This window comes from Salvia splendens, unplaced genomic scaffold (genome assembly GCF_004379255.2).
Source record: "Salvia splendens isolate huo1 unplaced genomic scaffold, SspV2 ctg1125, whole genome shotgun sequence".
In the NCBI taxonomy this organism is placed as follows: Eukaryota; Viridiplantae; Streptophyta; class Magnoliopsida; order Lamiales; family Lamiaceae; genus Salvia; species Salvia splendens.
Window position 1 is genome coordinate 1 of NW_024598673.1, and position 15,200 is coordinate 15,200.

The window sequence follows — 15,200 nt, forward strand, 5'->3', positions numbered from 1 at the left end:
TGGCAGTGGACACATGTGGGGCTGGGGATGCCTATGCATCTGGGATATTGTATGGTTTGTCGCTTGGTGTATCTGATTCGAGAAGTATTGGCACGTTAGCTTCAAAGGTCGCATCTGTAGTTGTTGCACAGCAAGGAACTCGGTTAGGGTAGAAGATGCTGCTAAGTTGGCTGAGTCATTTGTGTTTCCATTGCCAGAGCAAAGAGCTATGCTAGTTGTCTGATGTCGGTTCTGATCAAATTTCCGGCTTTTGATCTTTTGTATTTAGCGAAAGGAAAAATATGTTTCGTGCCAATTCTTTGATCCATTGAACAATTTTAGCCGTTTATAGTTATACCACTGTATAATTAGATGAATTATTATTCTGTGCTTGTGAGAGAGATATGTAGCAGTTTATCTCCAAGTACCAGCACGCCCAACACATTTTATTTAAATAAATGTTATTATTGCTTAGTTGAGATTTGGTGTGTAGCATCTATTGCTTTTGGCTGTTGATGTGTGACACTGGCGAATCAATTCTATCAGCACAAGAACAAAAATTGCTTAACAATCCCAGCAATCAACAACACACGAATCAGATTCAAGTTCCTTCCCCCTTTACTTGAAAGAGAACAATCACACTGTACTCCTAGTAGAATTCAATTTGAAGCAGTAAATAGATCTTGTTAAACATATTTTGACCTTGTTAGTTTAAACTGGCATATGCGCATCTGTGGATAGATAAGGGACAAAGCGCGGACGAAGACATACCACAAGATTAGGCCTGTATAACTAGTATGAACATGAAATGAACTGCACTACTTAACAGTATGATACAAATATTTGTCTCACCTCAATTTTCCTTTAAATCATGGAGAGGGGTGAAGAAATAAAATGACTCCCTCCGAACCTCAATTTTCCTTTAAATCATTGAGTTCCATTAGTGTCTGTGACCTGCACCATCAACAAAATGAACACAAACCACTTACAGTTTTCATCAACAAGAAATGCCAAGCTACAAAATGTAAACGTAAATCACAAATTATGTAACTACTTAATTATACTTTATACTCGATTCTTTTTGCTTGTCACTATGACGGAAAATTCATTATCGTTACAGTTACTGTCTCTTGGCTCTAGCTTTGCTCACTCATGGGATGAAGGAACTATGCAAGGGGTGAATCACATGAAACGCACGACCATATTATCAAATCACAGCAAACTTACGAAGGTGAATGAACAAAACTGTCTTGCAGATATATTTGCAAGACCATCATAATATACTACTACAACTACTGCAATAGGCTGCACATGAAAGGAAGATTAGAACGTATTAGTCTAGCTGTGGAATGTATGGATTCAACTTATCTATGTGTGAAGCTTTCCCCCCTTCATATTCATATCACTCATTCTACAGCAGTTTAGTCACCAGTAATGGTAGAGATCAATGCATAGTTCACAATATAGTTGAGAAGAAGATCAAACAAGTCAAGCCTCTAAAGTCCAAACCAGTTAATCATGCTTACCATTTTGATGTTTGTGTCATACCAAGACCATTACAAGTGAGTATCATTCCTTTGAATCTCGATAAATATTCCTACAAAGGCGGAGGCCGATCAAAACTATGAGCAACAATAGCAAAGTAGAATGAGGTGGATCAGATATTGGCACAAAATACTAACCCGCAGAGTATACTTGTCAATCTCATAATTTCCATTCAAATCATATTCAAGTCTCTTATCTGGATCACTTAACACTGAATGAATTGTGAGGAAAGTTGATTAATTCCATTGTGCAAAAAGAAGGCAACAAAAAAGCAGATAAAATCCCAAAATCAAAATAAAAAAATTTACCAGAATAAGCTTCATTAATTTCTTGAAATATAGAGGTAGCAGCAGCATCACCCTTGTGTTTGTCAGGATGCCATTTCTGCAAATGAAGAAGGCAGGTGAATTAGAATTTAGGAGAAGAGATAGGGTTCAAATAAGATGAATGAAGTAGAAAGCAACCAGAGCGAGCTTGCGGTAATTGAGGCGGATGTTGTGGTCAGTTGCATCATAATCGAGTTGTAAGATCTTGTAGTAATCCTGAAACAAAATGATGGGAAAGTGAGAGGTGGAAACGAAGAGAGGTAAAAAAAGAATACCAACCTTGTAAGTTGGCGGAGGGGGATTGAGATTGGAATTGGAGTCCATAAGATAGTAGATTAGATGGAGAAAGATTCATAATTTCGATTCATGGAAGGAAAAGCTGAAATTTTGAAATTGGGATTTCTGGTTTTCGTGGAGCTCTAATCGCCACAACCGGGTTTCCGATATTTGGAACAAATTAGATATTGATTGACGACTTCAAATGGATATGGATCGGAGAAGAAGAACAAAGGATGCATTGCTTCTTCAGTCACAACACGGCACCCAACAATATATATACATTTACTACGGTTTTCAAATTTACCATATTCACAATTCCAATTCCAATTCCAATTCATCTTCTTTATTTTTGACCCAAATTGTTTGAATCTCTGGCGTCTCTTTACGGACACGAATTTATTATCTGCTAAATCGAATAAAATATAATCATTGCCCACTGGAATAGACCACAAAAATAAATCAACTACTTCAATCAATCTATGTTCTGACTTCTGATCAAAGTAATCAGTTTATTTTCTTTGGTCTTCAAAATTAGACCTTTTAAATTAAAAAATTAATCTAATTCTATAGTAGAATAATTACTCCTATTTTCACCCAGACCAGCCCTAAACCCTTAATCCAAGCCAATTAGAAGTCCAATTGAGCTAAAGTCCGACTTATTATAAATAAAATTAAATATCATTGACACCATATGTTTAATTATTTCTATGGCAATATAATAGTAGTAATAAAAAATTATTCGTATGCCTCACGGAACACTTTCTAATGAAGATTCCAGAGTAAAGAGGCTTTCATAGGGGTGAAAGATCGTGCGTGTTGTGTCGTTATCGTGTCGACACGATAACAACAAACACGAACACGACCCGTTAAGAAAACTCCAAACACAAACACAAACACGACCCTCAGACACGAACACGACACGAACCACTTCAGATCAACACGACACGATAACAACACATATATGACACGACACTATAATGATACGAAAAATGAAAAATCTATTTTCACGCTAATACTAAGTGCTCCATTAGACTAAACCTAATTTAAATTTTAAAATAAATAAAATTATAATATATTAATATTATTTCTTAACGTGTAACACGACACGACACGGAATTTTCGTGTTGTTATCGTGTCGACACGTAAGGACACGAACGACACATACCCATTATTTTCGTGCGGGTTCGTGTCGTGCCAAAAATTGCTAGCCGTAGGCTTTCATATCATAATGAGAGTGCAAAAGGAGTAATATCTTCGGTCTACTATAAATGAAACATCCATTTTATATACAGAATTTTAGAAAATAGTAGTAGTATTTAGAGAGTTAAGCAACGATAAAATAAACTGAAAAGTTAAAAATAGAAGAGAATAAAATAAAAATAATGATTAATTTATATTTTTTAAAAAATAAATGATTTAAATTAAATAGGGTATCCAAAAAGAATATAAGTTGTGCTATGAACGAAGTATTCTTTCATCTAAGGAGTACTAAAAATATCTCCCACCATTTATATTAAACTTAAATTTATTTTAAACTAAATGTTATATATCAAATAGTGATTTTACTCCAATCATTTACACTAAACTCGTACCAAAAAGAAAATTTTCTATATTATCTTTTTTATTCAAGTGTTTTGAGTTTGTTTTTAATGTAAATCTAATAGGAATTGTAGATACTCCCTCCATCTCATTATAGTAAAGGCGTTTCATTTTGAGTACACATCTCTATATTCTAATAGGCCATTTGGAAATAGGCCATTTAGAATTTACACTAGAGTTAGGCCATTTAGGGTTTTTACAACTATGAGTAAAGTTTCTTAAGCTAGTTTATGTTTACCATTGTCCCACATCGTTAGTATAACAAAGAATGGATAGAATAGGCCATTATAAAAGGAAGAAAAATGGAACAAGGTTTTAAATCAATAATAATCCGTTGATCCGATGATTGGCTGTATCCGAGTTCAAATCTCATGGAACAACATAGTTTAGTGAAAAATATTAAGTAATTTCGGTTCCATTGTTGAACGATTAACCGTTCGGTTCTAACTGAAATAACCGATTCTTTCTCGATGCCGGTTTCGGTTTTATTTTGGAACCGAAATATGGTCGGTTAACTGACCGAATACCAGCCCTACGTAATATTATGGGAGCGTAAAACAAACACTCTCTTCATCTTATTTTAAACGAGATGAGCATTGTATACATGAGATTTTTAAAAACAATGCTTCCTCGGTTCCAAATAAATGTCAGTTACACTTGAGTGATAATACAAAATTTAAAGAGATGTTTTTTATATAGTAAATATAAAGGGAAATATATTTTTATATATTGAAGTGGGAGAAAACTTTTTTCAAAAAAGTAAGCATGAAAGTAAACAATTTATGAAAAATGTTACATTTCCTCATCTTTTTGTATTAATATTACAAAGTTTTTAAAATTTCTAATCATTATCCCAGTTTGTTATCTATTCTCTTCGTCCACTAAAAATAGGACACATTGTGAATGACATGAGTTTTAATGTGGAATTAGTAAAGTAAGAGAGAAAAAATGTTAATAGAATGTGGGGTCCATATTATTAATAAGAGAGGAATAAAAGTATGAGAGAATTTGTTAAAAAATTTCTCGTTTTAAACGTGCTACTATATTTTTGGTGGATAATAAAAAATTGACAGGAGTATTATGGAACCGAGTGAAATGTACTCCATCCGTCCCGGACTACTCGCACATTTCTTTTCGGCACGGAGATTAAAGAATGAGTGTATAGCAAAGTCAACAATTGCGGCTGTAGGTGATAATTTTTACTAAAAATGGAAAGAGTGCAAATAACTTGGGACGCCAAGAAAGGAAATAAGTGCAAGTAGTCCGGGACGGAGGGAGTAATATTCTCACCCAACTAAAAAAATACTCTATTGTACGTTTTTCATTGAAGTGTGTGATTTAAGTAAGAAAAAAAAAGAAATTGAGAAAAGTAAAGAGTAATAAAAACACGCGTTTGCATTAGGCTATCTTCATATCCAATCGACAATGACACTGACACACCTCTCTTTCTTCTTCCTTTTCTTACTCGGTGCCCATTCCCTCTCTTCCTCTCTTTCCCACTCCGATTTAGGGTTTTGCTCCGATCAACCCACCGATACCATGGCTACTCTCGGCGCTCCCCGCGATTCCAACTCCGATGTCCACTCTCTCGCCAAATTCGCCGTTGATCACCACAACAATAAAGAGGTACCACCACTCCCCCACTCCTCTCTCTCTCCCCCTCTCTCCAATTTGACACATAAATTGTTTCCAGAATATCCTGCTTGATCTGGTCAGGGTCGTCAAGGCGCAAGAGCAAGTCGTCGCTGGCACGATCCATCATCTTACTCTCGAAGTTATCGACGCCGGGAAGAAGAAGCTTTACGAGACCAAAATTTGGGTTAAACCATGGGAGGATTTTATGCAGGTTCAAGAGTTCAAACATGTTGGAGATGTGCCTTCCTTTACCTCATCCGACCTCGGCGCTAAGAAGGGTACCGACCTAATCCATTTCCCCCTTTTCAATTTTTCTGCATCTTTCTCTATTTCAGCTGATCAATTCCTTTGCTACTGTTGTAAGTTTAGTAAATTTTTAGTACTACTAGATTCAATCCATAGGAATATCTAAGGGCATCCACAACTTACACTGTTCACTACTGCTGTAAACATTAAGAAGTTAAGCATTGACACTACTGTACCTTGTTCTTGAACTAAATTTCTTGTTAGGGTTGATTATTTGATTCAAATTTGATCGTTTCTTTGTATAGTTAAAATCATGTTGGTTAGATTTATGTGTGAAATTGAGTCCTGAAATTCCAAGACTTGGGTTTTGCTTCTACAGAAGAAGATGTGGCTGGCTGGAAATCAGTGCCGGTGCACGATCCTGTTGTGCAAGATGCGGCTCACCATGCTGTCAAGACCATCCAGGAGAGATCCAACTCTTTACTTCCTTATGAACTTAGTGAGATTGTACACGCTAATGCAGAGGTGAGTTTTCTTTGATTGATCGGTATAGTGTTAAGTAGCAATTTTCAAAAGTTGATTGTGGAACATGTAAATTCCATTGTTAACACAATCTTTTTATTCATAGATGTAGGTCTCATCTCATGAATGTGGATGACCTTGAAAAGATTTAATGAAAAAAATAACCTCAGACCGATAAATCTCATAGATAGATATTATTGGTACTTATTGAGACTACAATTCACTGTATGAGTTGGGGCTGCGATATTGACTATAAGGTCCGTGGGGGGTTTTTATCGATAGTTTTTACTTTTTAAAGATTAGTTAATGAGTTTCTTTGGCACGTGAAAGTTCAAGGTGGTGTCATCATTGTTTCGGTGCTTGCTTAGTATATATGCTGACAAGTTCAACTCTTTCTTCGAATCCATATGTAAATTTTTTTCATTTTGCCAACTTTTATATAACTAACGTGTCTATAACTTAATTCCCCTGGGTAGGTTGTTGAATCATCTGCCAAATTTGACATGCTTCTGAAAGTGAAGAGAGGTGGTAAAGAGGAGAAGTTTAAGGTTGAGGTGCATAAGAACGATGAAGGTGGTTTCCATTTGAACAAGATGGATGCTGATCACTAACTGTTTTATTAGCATTAATGTTCTTTTATAAACTCCAAACTTGACTAGCGATACTTGTGTAGGCTTTTAGCTTGTACTCATGTTGGTTTGGTCTGGTTTAGTTTATTTTGGTTTGTTTTTAGGTTTTGTAATAATCAACTCGTGTATGAATGTCTGTCAACTTCTCTTGGTTTGTGTTGTGTCTGGATTATGTAATTTGAGTAGGAACTTATCTCACTTATAAGGCTTGTTCGGTTGCTACTTTACTCCAGCCTAGATGTTACGTCTATTATTATCTCTGGATCTGTTGCTTTTTTCTCAAAAGTTTGGTCACGATAATGTATCTTGACACGGCACCACACCACACCACACCACACCACAATGCTAAGATTTATATTGTACCTCATCGATAATCTATCTCCCCTCCACTATTGTGACTAACTTAATTCTGGCAAGTTTACACGTCAACAACGTGTTAACAATGTGCATGCAAAGATCTTGTTGCATTCTCAACGCCAGCCCCCACCGTGGCTCCGAGGCAAAATAGTCTCCAAACAGCCATTGGGTAGCGCGGATGACTGTCCTTCGATGCCAGATCTGTCGAGGGACCGCCACCTCCGTCTCTGTTTTCCTGCGTCGTTCTAGTTGGCGCGTTGTCTCTTTCCAGAAGGCTTGCGAAATGAGTTCATCTATTGGGCCTTCACCATCAGAAACCATTTTTTAGGAGAAGTGAGAAAATTGGGAGTTGAAGAGAGAAGTGAGAATTGGGTGCAAAAAATGAGATAAGAGTATGGTATTTTATAGGTAGAATTGGCATGCGCTGGCAATCATGTCGGCGGACGCCGAGTGCCATCTAGGCGCCGAACGCAATGCGGCTAATCGGCGTCCATGTCGCACGCATAATGTCACGAAGGTTTGAATATGTTGCATCAATTTAAACCACACTAAAAATTTATGATTTTATCAGCAACTTATAAAGGTCTGCAAAAAATTCCAGTTTTTATCCAAAGTTGGGTTGTATTTTCGACCAATACCACTTTTAAGTATCAGTATTTAACTAACCAGACACCAGTGTAACAAAAATCGCTAAACCTTGAGATATAGTGATGCTTGCTTTCCCTTTGTAAAAAAAAAGGGGGCTCCATTCAAAAGAGACATGGCTAGTGCCAAGTGCCAATTTTAAACCTCAACTAGTCACCTTCTAACAATCAGATGCATCATTGTATGTTCAAGTAGGAAAACATCACCTTAGAGAGAGAGAGAGAGAGAGAGAGAGAGAGAGAGAGAGAGAGAGAGAGAGGAGAGAGGCATTATCAGGTGATAAAAAAGGAAAGATATACAAGATGGAAAGACCAACAACATACATCCTTTCATGATCTCTTTTGTTACTCACAAACAACCACAATCATAATATCAAAGAAAACTATAAAGATGATTGAACTCAAGCCTATTTCAATAACACACTGCTGATTGAATTGAACGGTGTGGTGCCATATTCAACCCTCAAACTATTAACCCTGAGCTGTGTTATTCTGAAGATGAACAAATTATCTCGCATTCAGATCTAGCTCACCTCCTTCAGGCCACTCGCTTTGCAATGCATTATCTCCATTTTCTGTTTCATCATCATTCAAAAAGTCTTCAGATGGCTCCCTATCATCTTTCTGTGCATTGCTCCCCCACCCATTCATAATTTCATCCTGGTGGAAATCCTGCTCTTGCTCACCCATGTCAGAAATCGAGCTATTACCACGAGAACCAAGTGCACTTCCTCTTATTGGAGCCCGGGCCATCATTTCTGCATGCGCTTGTGATTCTGCACGAGCCTGATCCACATGTGCCATGGCTGCCATCCGCATATTTGCTTCATGACTTTCTCGACTAGCCTTCTGCCGCGAATCCATTTCAGCCCTTAATTCCAGCAGTGACCGCTTCTCCTCTTGTAAAAGAAATTGCTCCATCATCAACTTTTCTTCAGTCCGAAACTCCCCAAGACCCCGTTTGCGGGAAATAATGTTGAATGCCAAGACTTGCTTCTCGAATGTAGCTGTGAATTCTGCTACTTTGGCAGCAATGTTATTGTCCCACTGCTGAGAGCGAGAAAGAATTTGGCCTGTGGTGGCTGTATCAAGGATCTTGTCATCTTCCTCTGCTTCATAATCTGCCACGACATGATATGGTAATAGCCTATGCACAATTCAAGAGAGAAAAACAGTTAATGGTTATGCTCCCAGTAAGAATTATAAAAGCAACAGCAGTGGGTTGCCCACATTCAGGTTCCTATACCACCAGAGAAGCTAAAGAAGAGTACCCACTAAACTATCCCCTTTATTTCGTATTCATTTCCTTATAGTTGAAGTGAAAGGTGGGTAAAATGTAAGACTGTCAACATAACATTCCAATTCAAAAGGAAGTGAGTTTGGTTTATTTTTGTTTAAACTCTACTAGATTTCATTTGTTGGGGATGCCCGATCTAAAGCTCAATGATTTATAAGCCAAATAAAGAGCATGGCAAAGAACAACCATAAATACATTAGCTTTTTATGCATTGCATCTTATGGGTCTAAAATTGCAGATGAGGATGCAACACAACGCCTAATAAATAGGTAGAGACCTTTAAGCATCTTGTCCTTGATTGATTTAAAATTAAAAATCATCCAACTCCCCAATTTTATGCCCACGATTATACAGACCACGATTCACAAAGCAAAACCACGAAGAAGAAGAAATGAAAGGGTTATCCACAATAGTATTTAAGAGTGAAAACAGCAATGACTTGCGAGAAATGAAAAGAGAGTTTAAGTTGCAAGAAAAACCTCTCGCAGGCATCCTCGAGGGAAGAGAAAGGGCGCTTGAAGTCGGGATGACAGACCCGCCAAGCGTCTTGATAAGCAAGCTGGAGAGAAGCCTTGTGCTGCTGCTGCTGCTGTTGTTGTTGCTGGTTAATTACAGTAGTCGATGCAGAAGAGGAATTAGGGTTAGGGTTTGGGTTGGGATTGGAATTGGGGTGGAGCTGATTCGGTTGTTGGGGAGCAGAATTAGGATTAGGGTTAGGGCTAGTGAGAGGGCGGGACTGGAGAAGAGAGGGGTGCTGAGCCGGCGCCTGACCCTGGGGGCGGAGATGGGCGTCGATGTTGGAGGGGAACCGTGACATAGCATCTTTCTGCCTTTGGATCTGTTGCATCAGCAGCTGTTGCTGCAACAATTGCTGCTGCTGCTGCTGCTGCTGTTGATGTTGCTGCGCCTTGTTTTCTTCCATTGTAATTGAGCTATGCCTCATTCATTCATGGCGCCGGAGAAGAAAGCAATTAAATTGCCTTTGCTTTGCTTTCCAAGGAAGATGGACTGGATTATTGGACCTTGTAGAATTTATAAATGGGCTTAGGCCTTAGCTCATATGGGCCATAATTAGTGAAGCCCATTTAAGGGCTTTCTTGTAGTTTATCTAAAATCGGAGGGTTTTTTTTTGCAATTTCCATCTCTAAACAAAATACGAATCCCTAATCCCCCAATTCAAATTTCAAAATTTCACCAGTCACCACCACCGTAATCTCCGTATCAATTCAATGGCGTCGACAGGAGTCAAAGGATTTTTCCGAGAGAAAAAGAAAGGAAAGCCCGGAGCGGCGAAGAAGAGCAACAAATCCGCCTCCTGCGGCTCCGACGTTGTCCAGCCCCGGCTCTAATCTCCCATGCTACTCTCGATCTTCAAGGTCACCTCCTTTACTTACTCATATTGTTCATTTGTTTGCAAACAAACGATTGCGTGAAACTTAATTTTTTATCAGTCACGCCTTCTCAAACTTTTCACCGTTATGACAAAGAGCTGATGATCGTTCAATTGCTTTCTCTGTGTTTCGAAGTTTATTCTGTTTTTTCATTTTTGATTTTATATAAAATTTCCTCCATGTTTTTGAGATTTCAATTTTGCAAATACAACATTCTTATGGCAATTTCATTGGAGATTCAACTATTTGCTGAAGTTTCAAGAAAATCATTAGGTTTTTCAATTATTTATACCACTCATTTGAATGTAATTGTCAGGTCAAAAGTTGATTTTTGTTCCGATCATTTACATCAAATCAAATTCAAAAGAATATTTTTGTTCACTTACCTTTTATACCTTTTCAATTATACACATATATTTAATTTAATCTAGATCACCCATTAACCTATAATAAGTACTCCTACTTCATTAAATGACGAACAAGACTTCATTAAATGACAGAATTTGCTTAGTACATTAAGCGAACGAGGTAACTTCAGTACATGACAGAATCTATTTAATTAACTAAACCATTTTTGGATCAACTAATTAAATTAATTAATTTGAATACAAATCCATTTATATTTACATAAATATGGTTAATTAATTTGAGCTAGTTCGTAAGAGAGTCCTCTAATTAAATTAGGTCAACAATCAAACTAACTTAGTAAGGTTAAATTCTAAATCCTCCATAGTGTGATTTTTGAGTTTATATAACCTAGTGTTGAAACTATATTTTGAACTTTTGAAGAATCACATTTTAAAGATGCTCATGGAGTTTGCAATTTTTTCTTATAGTTTTCTTGCAGTATTTCAGTTATATGGTGCTTCATGGGGACAATAGTTGTTTAGAAACTGTTACCTTTTCTCATTTTTCTGCTTATTTAGAAACTAAGATGGAAGATATGGTGTTTCATGGGGACAATACTTGCTAAATAAAACAAGCTTTATGTATTCAAAAGATGACAAAAGGCAGTGCCGACAATGCTTACTCTGAAAGAGAGGTTGGTTAAAGATAATTTCTGATGCAATGCATTTTGACATAATGCAGAAGAGTATGATGAGAAGGAGGAGGTTCTGAGGCAATTTGACATGAACATGGCTTATGGACCCTGCATAGGGATAAGCCGTCCGGAACGCTGGGAGCGAGCTAATAACTTTGGTCTAAACCCGCCAGCACAAGTTGAAAATCTGCTGAGGATGGAAAAAGCTAACTACTTATGCTTGTGGGATGGTCGTGCTTAGCCATCGTCATGATGTTTGTGTGCCTAGTGCTTGTTTGGTTTTATGTGTTGGGAGCTAGGCATTTGGTTTTTTCTAGCTAAAACGGTCTAGTAGTATATGCTCTATCACCATCTACTATCTTAACTCGACTATTTCTATGTATGTCCAGCCTTCAATTATTTCGCATATGGCAGCACTAGCTTCTCCTAACAATTGTTAGCCATTTTGTGTTGGCAATGTGAAGTGAATATGGTTAGTAGTTGTATGAAATCATAGACATCAGACAGAGATCTAACATGTCTAAAAATTGCAAGTACATCCTTATGAATATTGTGTAAAAATGGCATATGATCCTCATCTATAACATTCTTTTCTGCTCTATATATACATTAAGGTCACAGTATTTATAGCTATCAGTGTTGCACCAACATGGCCTCCAATCCGCTTTTCCTGGCAGCATGTTTTAATTTCTCAAGTGCAACGAGCCCCACCTGCCTTACTCTCTCTCTCGACAACCCTATCCTGAAAATTTACCAACAAAATGGTTCAGTCAATTCATCATCAATCTAATCGAAGCCAGGGAACACAACAGTTTAGCTAGAGTCCATACCGTCTGCTAATGTCTTCCCAAGTGAGGCATTCATTATCCAGGCCATAGTATAGACGGATAATATCCTGTTCCCTTTCTCGCAACGTCTCACTAATAAGTTTATCTACTTCATCCTGCAAACACACAAACCATGTTTACTTCCCTTGTGTTTTGGTTCATTTTGGTCTTTCACTTAACATCAAAAGAACATATTCGCATCTGAAAGGAAAGGAGCAAATAAAAGAATGAAACTTGAGAGATGTTAATACATACGCTTATAGAAAGCATACTCATAACTATGCATGTGATCCTAACTTAAGACGAAAATTTTGACACTTATTATGCTTCCCTCTAAAGTTAGGAGGGACAAAGAGGGATCTCTAATGTAATCATATTCAAAGAGCTTTTCTGGGGTTTTAATACCTTAAGTGCCCATTCATCAACTCCAGTCCACGGGTTATTCTCGATGTGAGTATCTGCAATGTACTGCATAAGCACATAAAATTAGATCAATGAGAAAACCATGATATGAAGAAGATATGAGTCGTGTACTTACACTATGAAGAGTTTCTCCAGGAAGACCATTTAAAGAGGGGTATGCTTCTCTGTCAAGAGAGAAAACCTTGCTGACTGCCTGTAAAGATAAGTGTTATTAGGATGGAAATGCAGAATCCATTTGAAATTGAATAGTGATCCATAAATACAAAAATCATTAGTACCTCAGTGGCATTTCTCACTTTCCTCTCAGTCATGTTGAGACTCTCAGCAATTCTCTGCAACAGGCATCAAATGATATGTTAGATCTCATATGTTATGTTAAAACATGGAAACCAATAGCTGGTCTTACTCACATCAATAGATGGAGTTACTCCTCTTTCTTCAAGCCTAGCCTTTGCATTTCTGATCAAAGTTAGCCTTTCGTGTAAATGCGTTGGCAGCCTCAGGGTTCTAGAGCTCTCGACTAAAGCTCTTGAAACACCCTGCCTTATCCACCAATAGACATACGTAGAGATCTTGAATCCCTTTGAAGAATCAAACTTCTCAATCCCTCGTAGCAACCCAATGAGACCGGCCTGAATAAGATCAGGCATTTCAGCACCCATGTTGTCGTATCGTTGAGCAATAGACATGACCAGACGGATATTGCTCATCGCCAGCTTCTCTCTCGCCAACGAGCACTCAATCATCTTCGACTGCAGATTAGCACGGCTCATCCTCATGGAGGCCGCGAGCTGCTCATCCGAGGGCTCGCATCCTAATCTCTGCTTCAGCCTGATGGATTGATTGATCACATCAACAACAACAACAACATCACAATAACGAAAAACATAATAATACTATGTGAATCACTATATTTTTTAACCTGGCCCTCCGCTCTTCCAAGGCAAGGCCTGCTTTGATTTTGTGCGAGAGCTGAACGACTTGGGAATGAGTGAGGAGCTGGTCGGTCTTGACATAGCCTCTGCGAAGAAGCTCCCGATTCATAATCGGCTTCTCAACTCTCTTCCTGGATTCCAGCCTGCGGCGGCGGGCGGATGTTCCGGAACAAGTGACCTCAGATTTAGGGGCGAGATTCCATTGCTTCTCGAGCATAGATTTCTGCATCAGAAGCACCGCATCGACGAGATGATCTGGATCGGAGAGGCAGGGGTGAGGATCTCTTAGGGCTTTGATGGAGTGCGGGCGGCGACGTGACCGTGATTTATGGCCGGAGGCGGAGATGAAATTGATGATGGAAGAGGAGGTAGAGGGATCTGCGGAGCAATTGAGCCTTTCGGCGGAGAGATCGGAGTAGTAGGAGGTGGCGCCGAGGCGGAGGAGGCTTTTTCCGGTGGCGGTGTGCAGTCCGACGACGGCAGTGGCCATGATCATCACCACACCATAATTCACTCGCCACAAACTAATAAATTTTTTTGGTTTTCAGGTAAGAAACAAATATATATGCATGCTGCTATTGCTATTTCGATAAGATCGATGAATTCGCAAATAAAAAAATGTAAAAAAGAAAAGTACAGTTAGGTTACCTGTTTGGAGGAATTGGGGGAAGCTCAGGCTCAGCTGTGTATGTGTGACTGTTGTTTCTTCTTCCTCTTCCTCTTCCTCTTCCTCTTCTTAATATTACAATTATTTCAATTTGATTTGATAAAAAAGCAATGGAAATGGAGTATAATTATCAATTTTATTTAAAATAAATGTGGCGGGGCGAGGATAATATATGGGAAAAGGGAGAGGCCAACAGCTATTGGCAGGTTTAGATTTTTGGAGGTGATTCGAGTGGTGTGTGTGCAAACACAAATTCGTATCTATTCCCATAGATTTGGTATTTACTATATTGCCATTATATTCAACAAAAAGATTAATTTACCATTTCATATTATGCTCTATTATCTAAGCAATATCACTGCCCAAATCATTCTCTTTCTTTTACCCTTTTCAAACCAGATACCATTATTTTCTCAGTAAAGTCTCAAGGAAAAAATATGTATTTACAAAAGTAAATGGAATACTAGTATAAATAATGACTCCTCCTCTCATCATAATTCATAATTCTTTACATTATGCATTCCTTCTGTAATCTTTTCTTCAATGAGGTGTATTGGAAAAAAATGATTTGTCATATTGTGCACATTGAACTATCCTCTTGCAAAAGAAGTTCTTAACTGAAAAAAAATAAATAGTGCAATATAAAATCATGTGCAGATTATAAGATGATCCAATTCATAATTTCACAAGATATATATAAGCACATAAATAATCAAACATGTATATGAATAGAGCTAAACCATCAAACAAGTGATGTTTCTTATGTCAAAATGCATTACTACATTTACATGCTTACTACAAAGCTTACATGCTGTTGGTGGTTGTGTTTTTAATCAGTTTATTGATGGTAGAAAACT

General features: G+C 37.8%; 4 protein-coding genes and 1 long non-coding RNA gene across 7 annotated transcripts; 2 read left to right on the forward strand and 3 right to left on the reverse strand.

Annotated features, from left to right (window-relative positions):
• Position 1: 1 nt before the first annotated feature.
• LOC121788719 (dnAJ-like protein slr0093) lies at positions 2–2,248 on the reverse strand. 3 transcript variants are annotated; one of them, XR_006047891.1, is made up of 7 exons: positions 2,130–2,242; positions 1,989–2,066; positions 1,833–1,908; positions 1,662–1,735; positions 1,506–1,576; positions 832–933; positions 2–114 (listed from the first exon to the last, which is right to left on the reverse strand). XR_006047891.1 is itself a non-coding variant. In XM_042187336.1 (6 exons), the coding sequence occupies exons 1-6, from the start codon at positions 2,172–2,174 to the stop codon at positions 891–893; spliced, it is 387 nt and encodes a 128-aa protein (XP_042043270.1). In that variant the 5' UTR covers positions 2,175–2,248; the 3' UTR covers positions 520–890. The 3 variants fall into 3 exon arrangements, 1 of the variants encoding a protein (XP_042043270.1); XR_006047890.1 differs by lacking the exon at positions 2–114 and adding an exon at positions 520–710; XM_042187336.1 differs by lacking the exon at positions 2–114 and having other exon boundaries at positions 520–933; positions 2,130–2,248.
• Positions 2,249–5,126: 2,878 nt separating this feature from the next.
• Positions 5,127–6,992, forward strand: LOC121788718 (cysteine proteinase inhibitor 6-like). Its single transcript, XM_042187335.1, has 4 exons — positions 5,127–5,354; positions 5,422–5,641; positions 5,989–6,134; positions 6,608–6,992. The coding sequence occupies exons 1-4, from the start codon at positions 5,154–5,156 to the stop codon at positions 6,740–6,742; spliced, it is 702 nt and encodes a 233-aa protein (XP_042043269.1). The 5' UTR covers positions 5,127–5,153; the 3' UTR covers positions 6,743–6,992.
• Positions 6,993–8,039: 1,047 nt separating this feature from the next.
• Positions 8,040–10,042, reverse strand: LOC121788722 (putative mediator of RNA polymerase II transcription subunit 26). The gene is made up of 2 exons (XM_042187338.1): positions 9,538–10,042; positions 8,040–8,908 (listed from the first exon to the last, which is right to left on the reverse strand). The coding sequence occupies exons 1-2, from the start codon at positions 9,999–10,001 to the stop codon at positions 8,269–8,271; spliced, it is 1,104 nt and encodes a 367-aa protein (XP_042043272.1). The 5' UTR covers positions 10,002–10,042; the 3' UTR covers positions 8,040–8,268.
• Positions 10,043–10,395: 353 nt separating this feature from the next.
• LOC121788721 lies at positions 10,396–11,921 on the forward strand. Its single transcript, XR_006047892.1, has 2 exons — positions 10,396–10,434; positions 11,539–11,921. It is a non-coding gene; the product is annotated as an uncharacterized LOC121788721 (long non-coding RNA).
• A 47-nt stretch (positions 11,922–11,968) lies between these two features.
• On the reverse strand, positions 11,969–14,514 carry LOC121788720 (RNA polymerase sigma factor sigA-like). Its single transcript, XM_042187337.1, has 8 exons — positions 14,325–14,514; positions 13,664–14,200; positions 13,152–13,572; positions 13,020–13,073; positions 12,857–12,934; positions 12,724–12,786; positions 12,322–12,434; positions 11,969–12,233 (listed from the first exon to the last, which is right to left on the reverse strand). The coding sequence occupies exons 2-8, from the start codon at positions 14,170–14,172 to the stop codon at positions 12,125–12,127; spliced, it is 1,347 nt and encodes a 448-aa protein (XP_042043271.1). The 5' UTR covers positions 14,173–14,200; positions 14,325–14,514; the 3' UTR covers positions 11,969–12,124.
• Positions 14,515–15,200: the final 686 nt, after the last annotated feature.

Bases quoted from the DNA above. Each gene is read 5' to 3' on its own strand.
- LOC121788719 (XM_042187336.1), bottom strand. From the start codon at position 2,174: ATGGACTCCAATTCCAATCTCAATCCCCCTCCGCCAACTTACAAG. The intron at 1,909-1,988 runs GTTGCTTTCTAC...CTTCATTTGCAG, and splicing joins ATTACCGCAAGCTCGCTCTG to AAATGGCATCCTGACAAACA. The intron at 1,736-1,832 runs GTAAATTTTTTT...CAATTCATTCAG, and splicing joins AATTAATGAAGCTTATTCTG to TGTTAAGTGATCCAGATAAG.
- LOC121788718 (XM_042187335.1), top strand. From the start codon at position 5,154: ATGACACTGACACACCTCTCTTTCTTCTTCCTTTTCTTACTCGGTGCC. The intron at 5,355-5,421 runs GTACCACCACTC...AATTGTTTCCAG, and splicing joins ATCACCACAACAATAAAGAG to AATATCCTGCTTGATCTGGT. The intron at 6,135-6,607 runs GTGAGTTTTCTT...TCCCCTGGGTAG, and splicing joins TTGTACACGCTAATGCAGAG to GTTGTTGAATCATCTGCCAA.
- LOC121788722 (XM_042187338.1), bottom strand. From the start codon at position 10,001: ATGAGGCATAGCTCAATTACAATGGAAGAAAACAAGGCGCAGCAACAT. The intron at 8,909-9,537 runs GTTTTTCTTGCA...AATTGTGCATAG, and splicing joins CTCGAGGATGCCTGCGAGAG to GCTATTACCATATCATGTCG.
- LOC121788720 (XM_042187337.1), bottom strand. From the start codon at position 14,172: ATGATCATGGCCACTGCCGTCGTCGGACTGCACACCGCCACCGGAAAA. The intron at 12,935-13,019 runs GTACTAATGATT...TTATCTTTACAG, and splicing joins AAGTGAGAAATGCCACTGAG to GCAGTCAGCAAGGTTTTCTC. The intron at 12,787-12,856 runs GTAAGTACACGA...GTGCTTATGCAG, and splicing joins CTGGAGAAACTCTTCATAGT to TACATTGCAGATACTCACAT.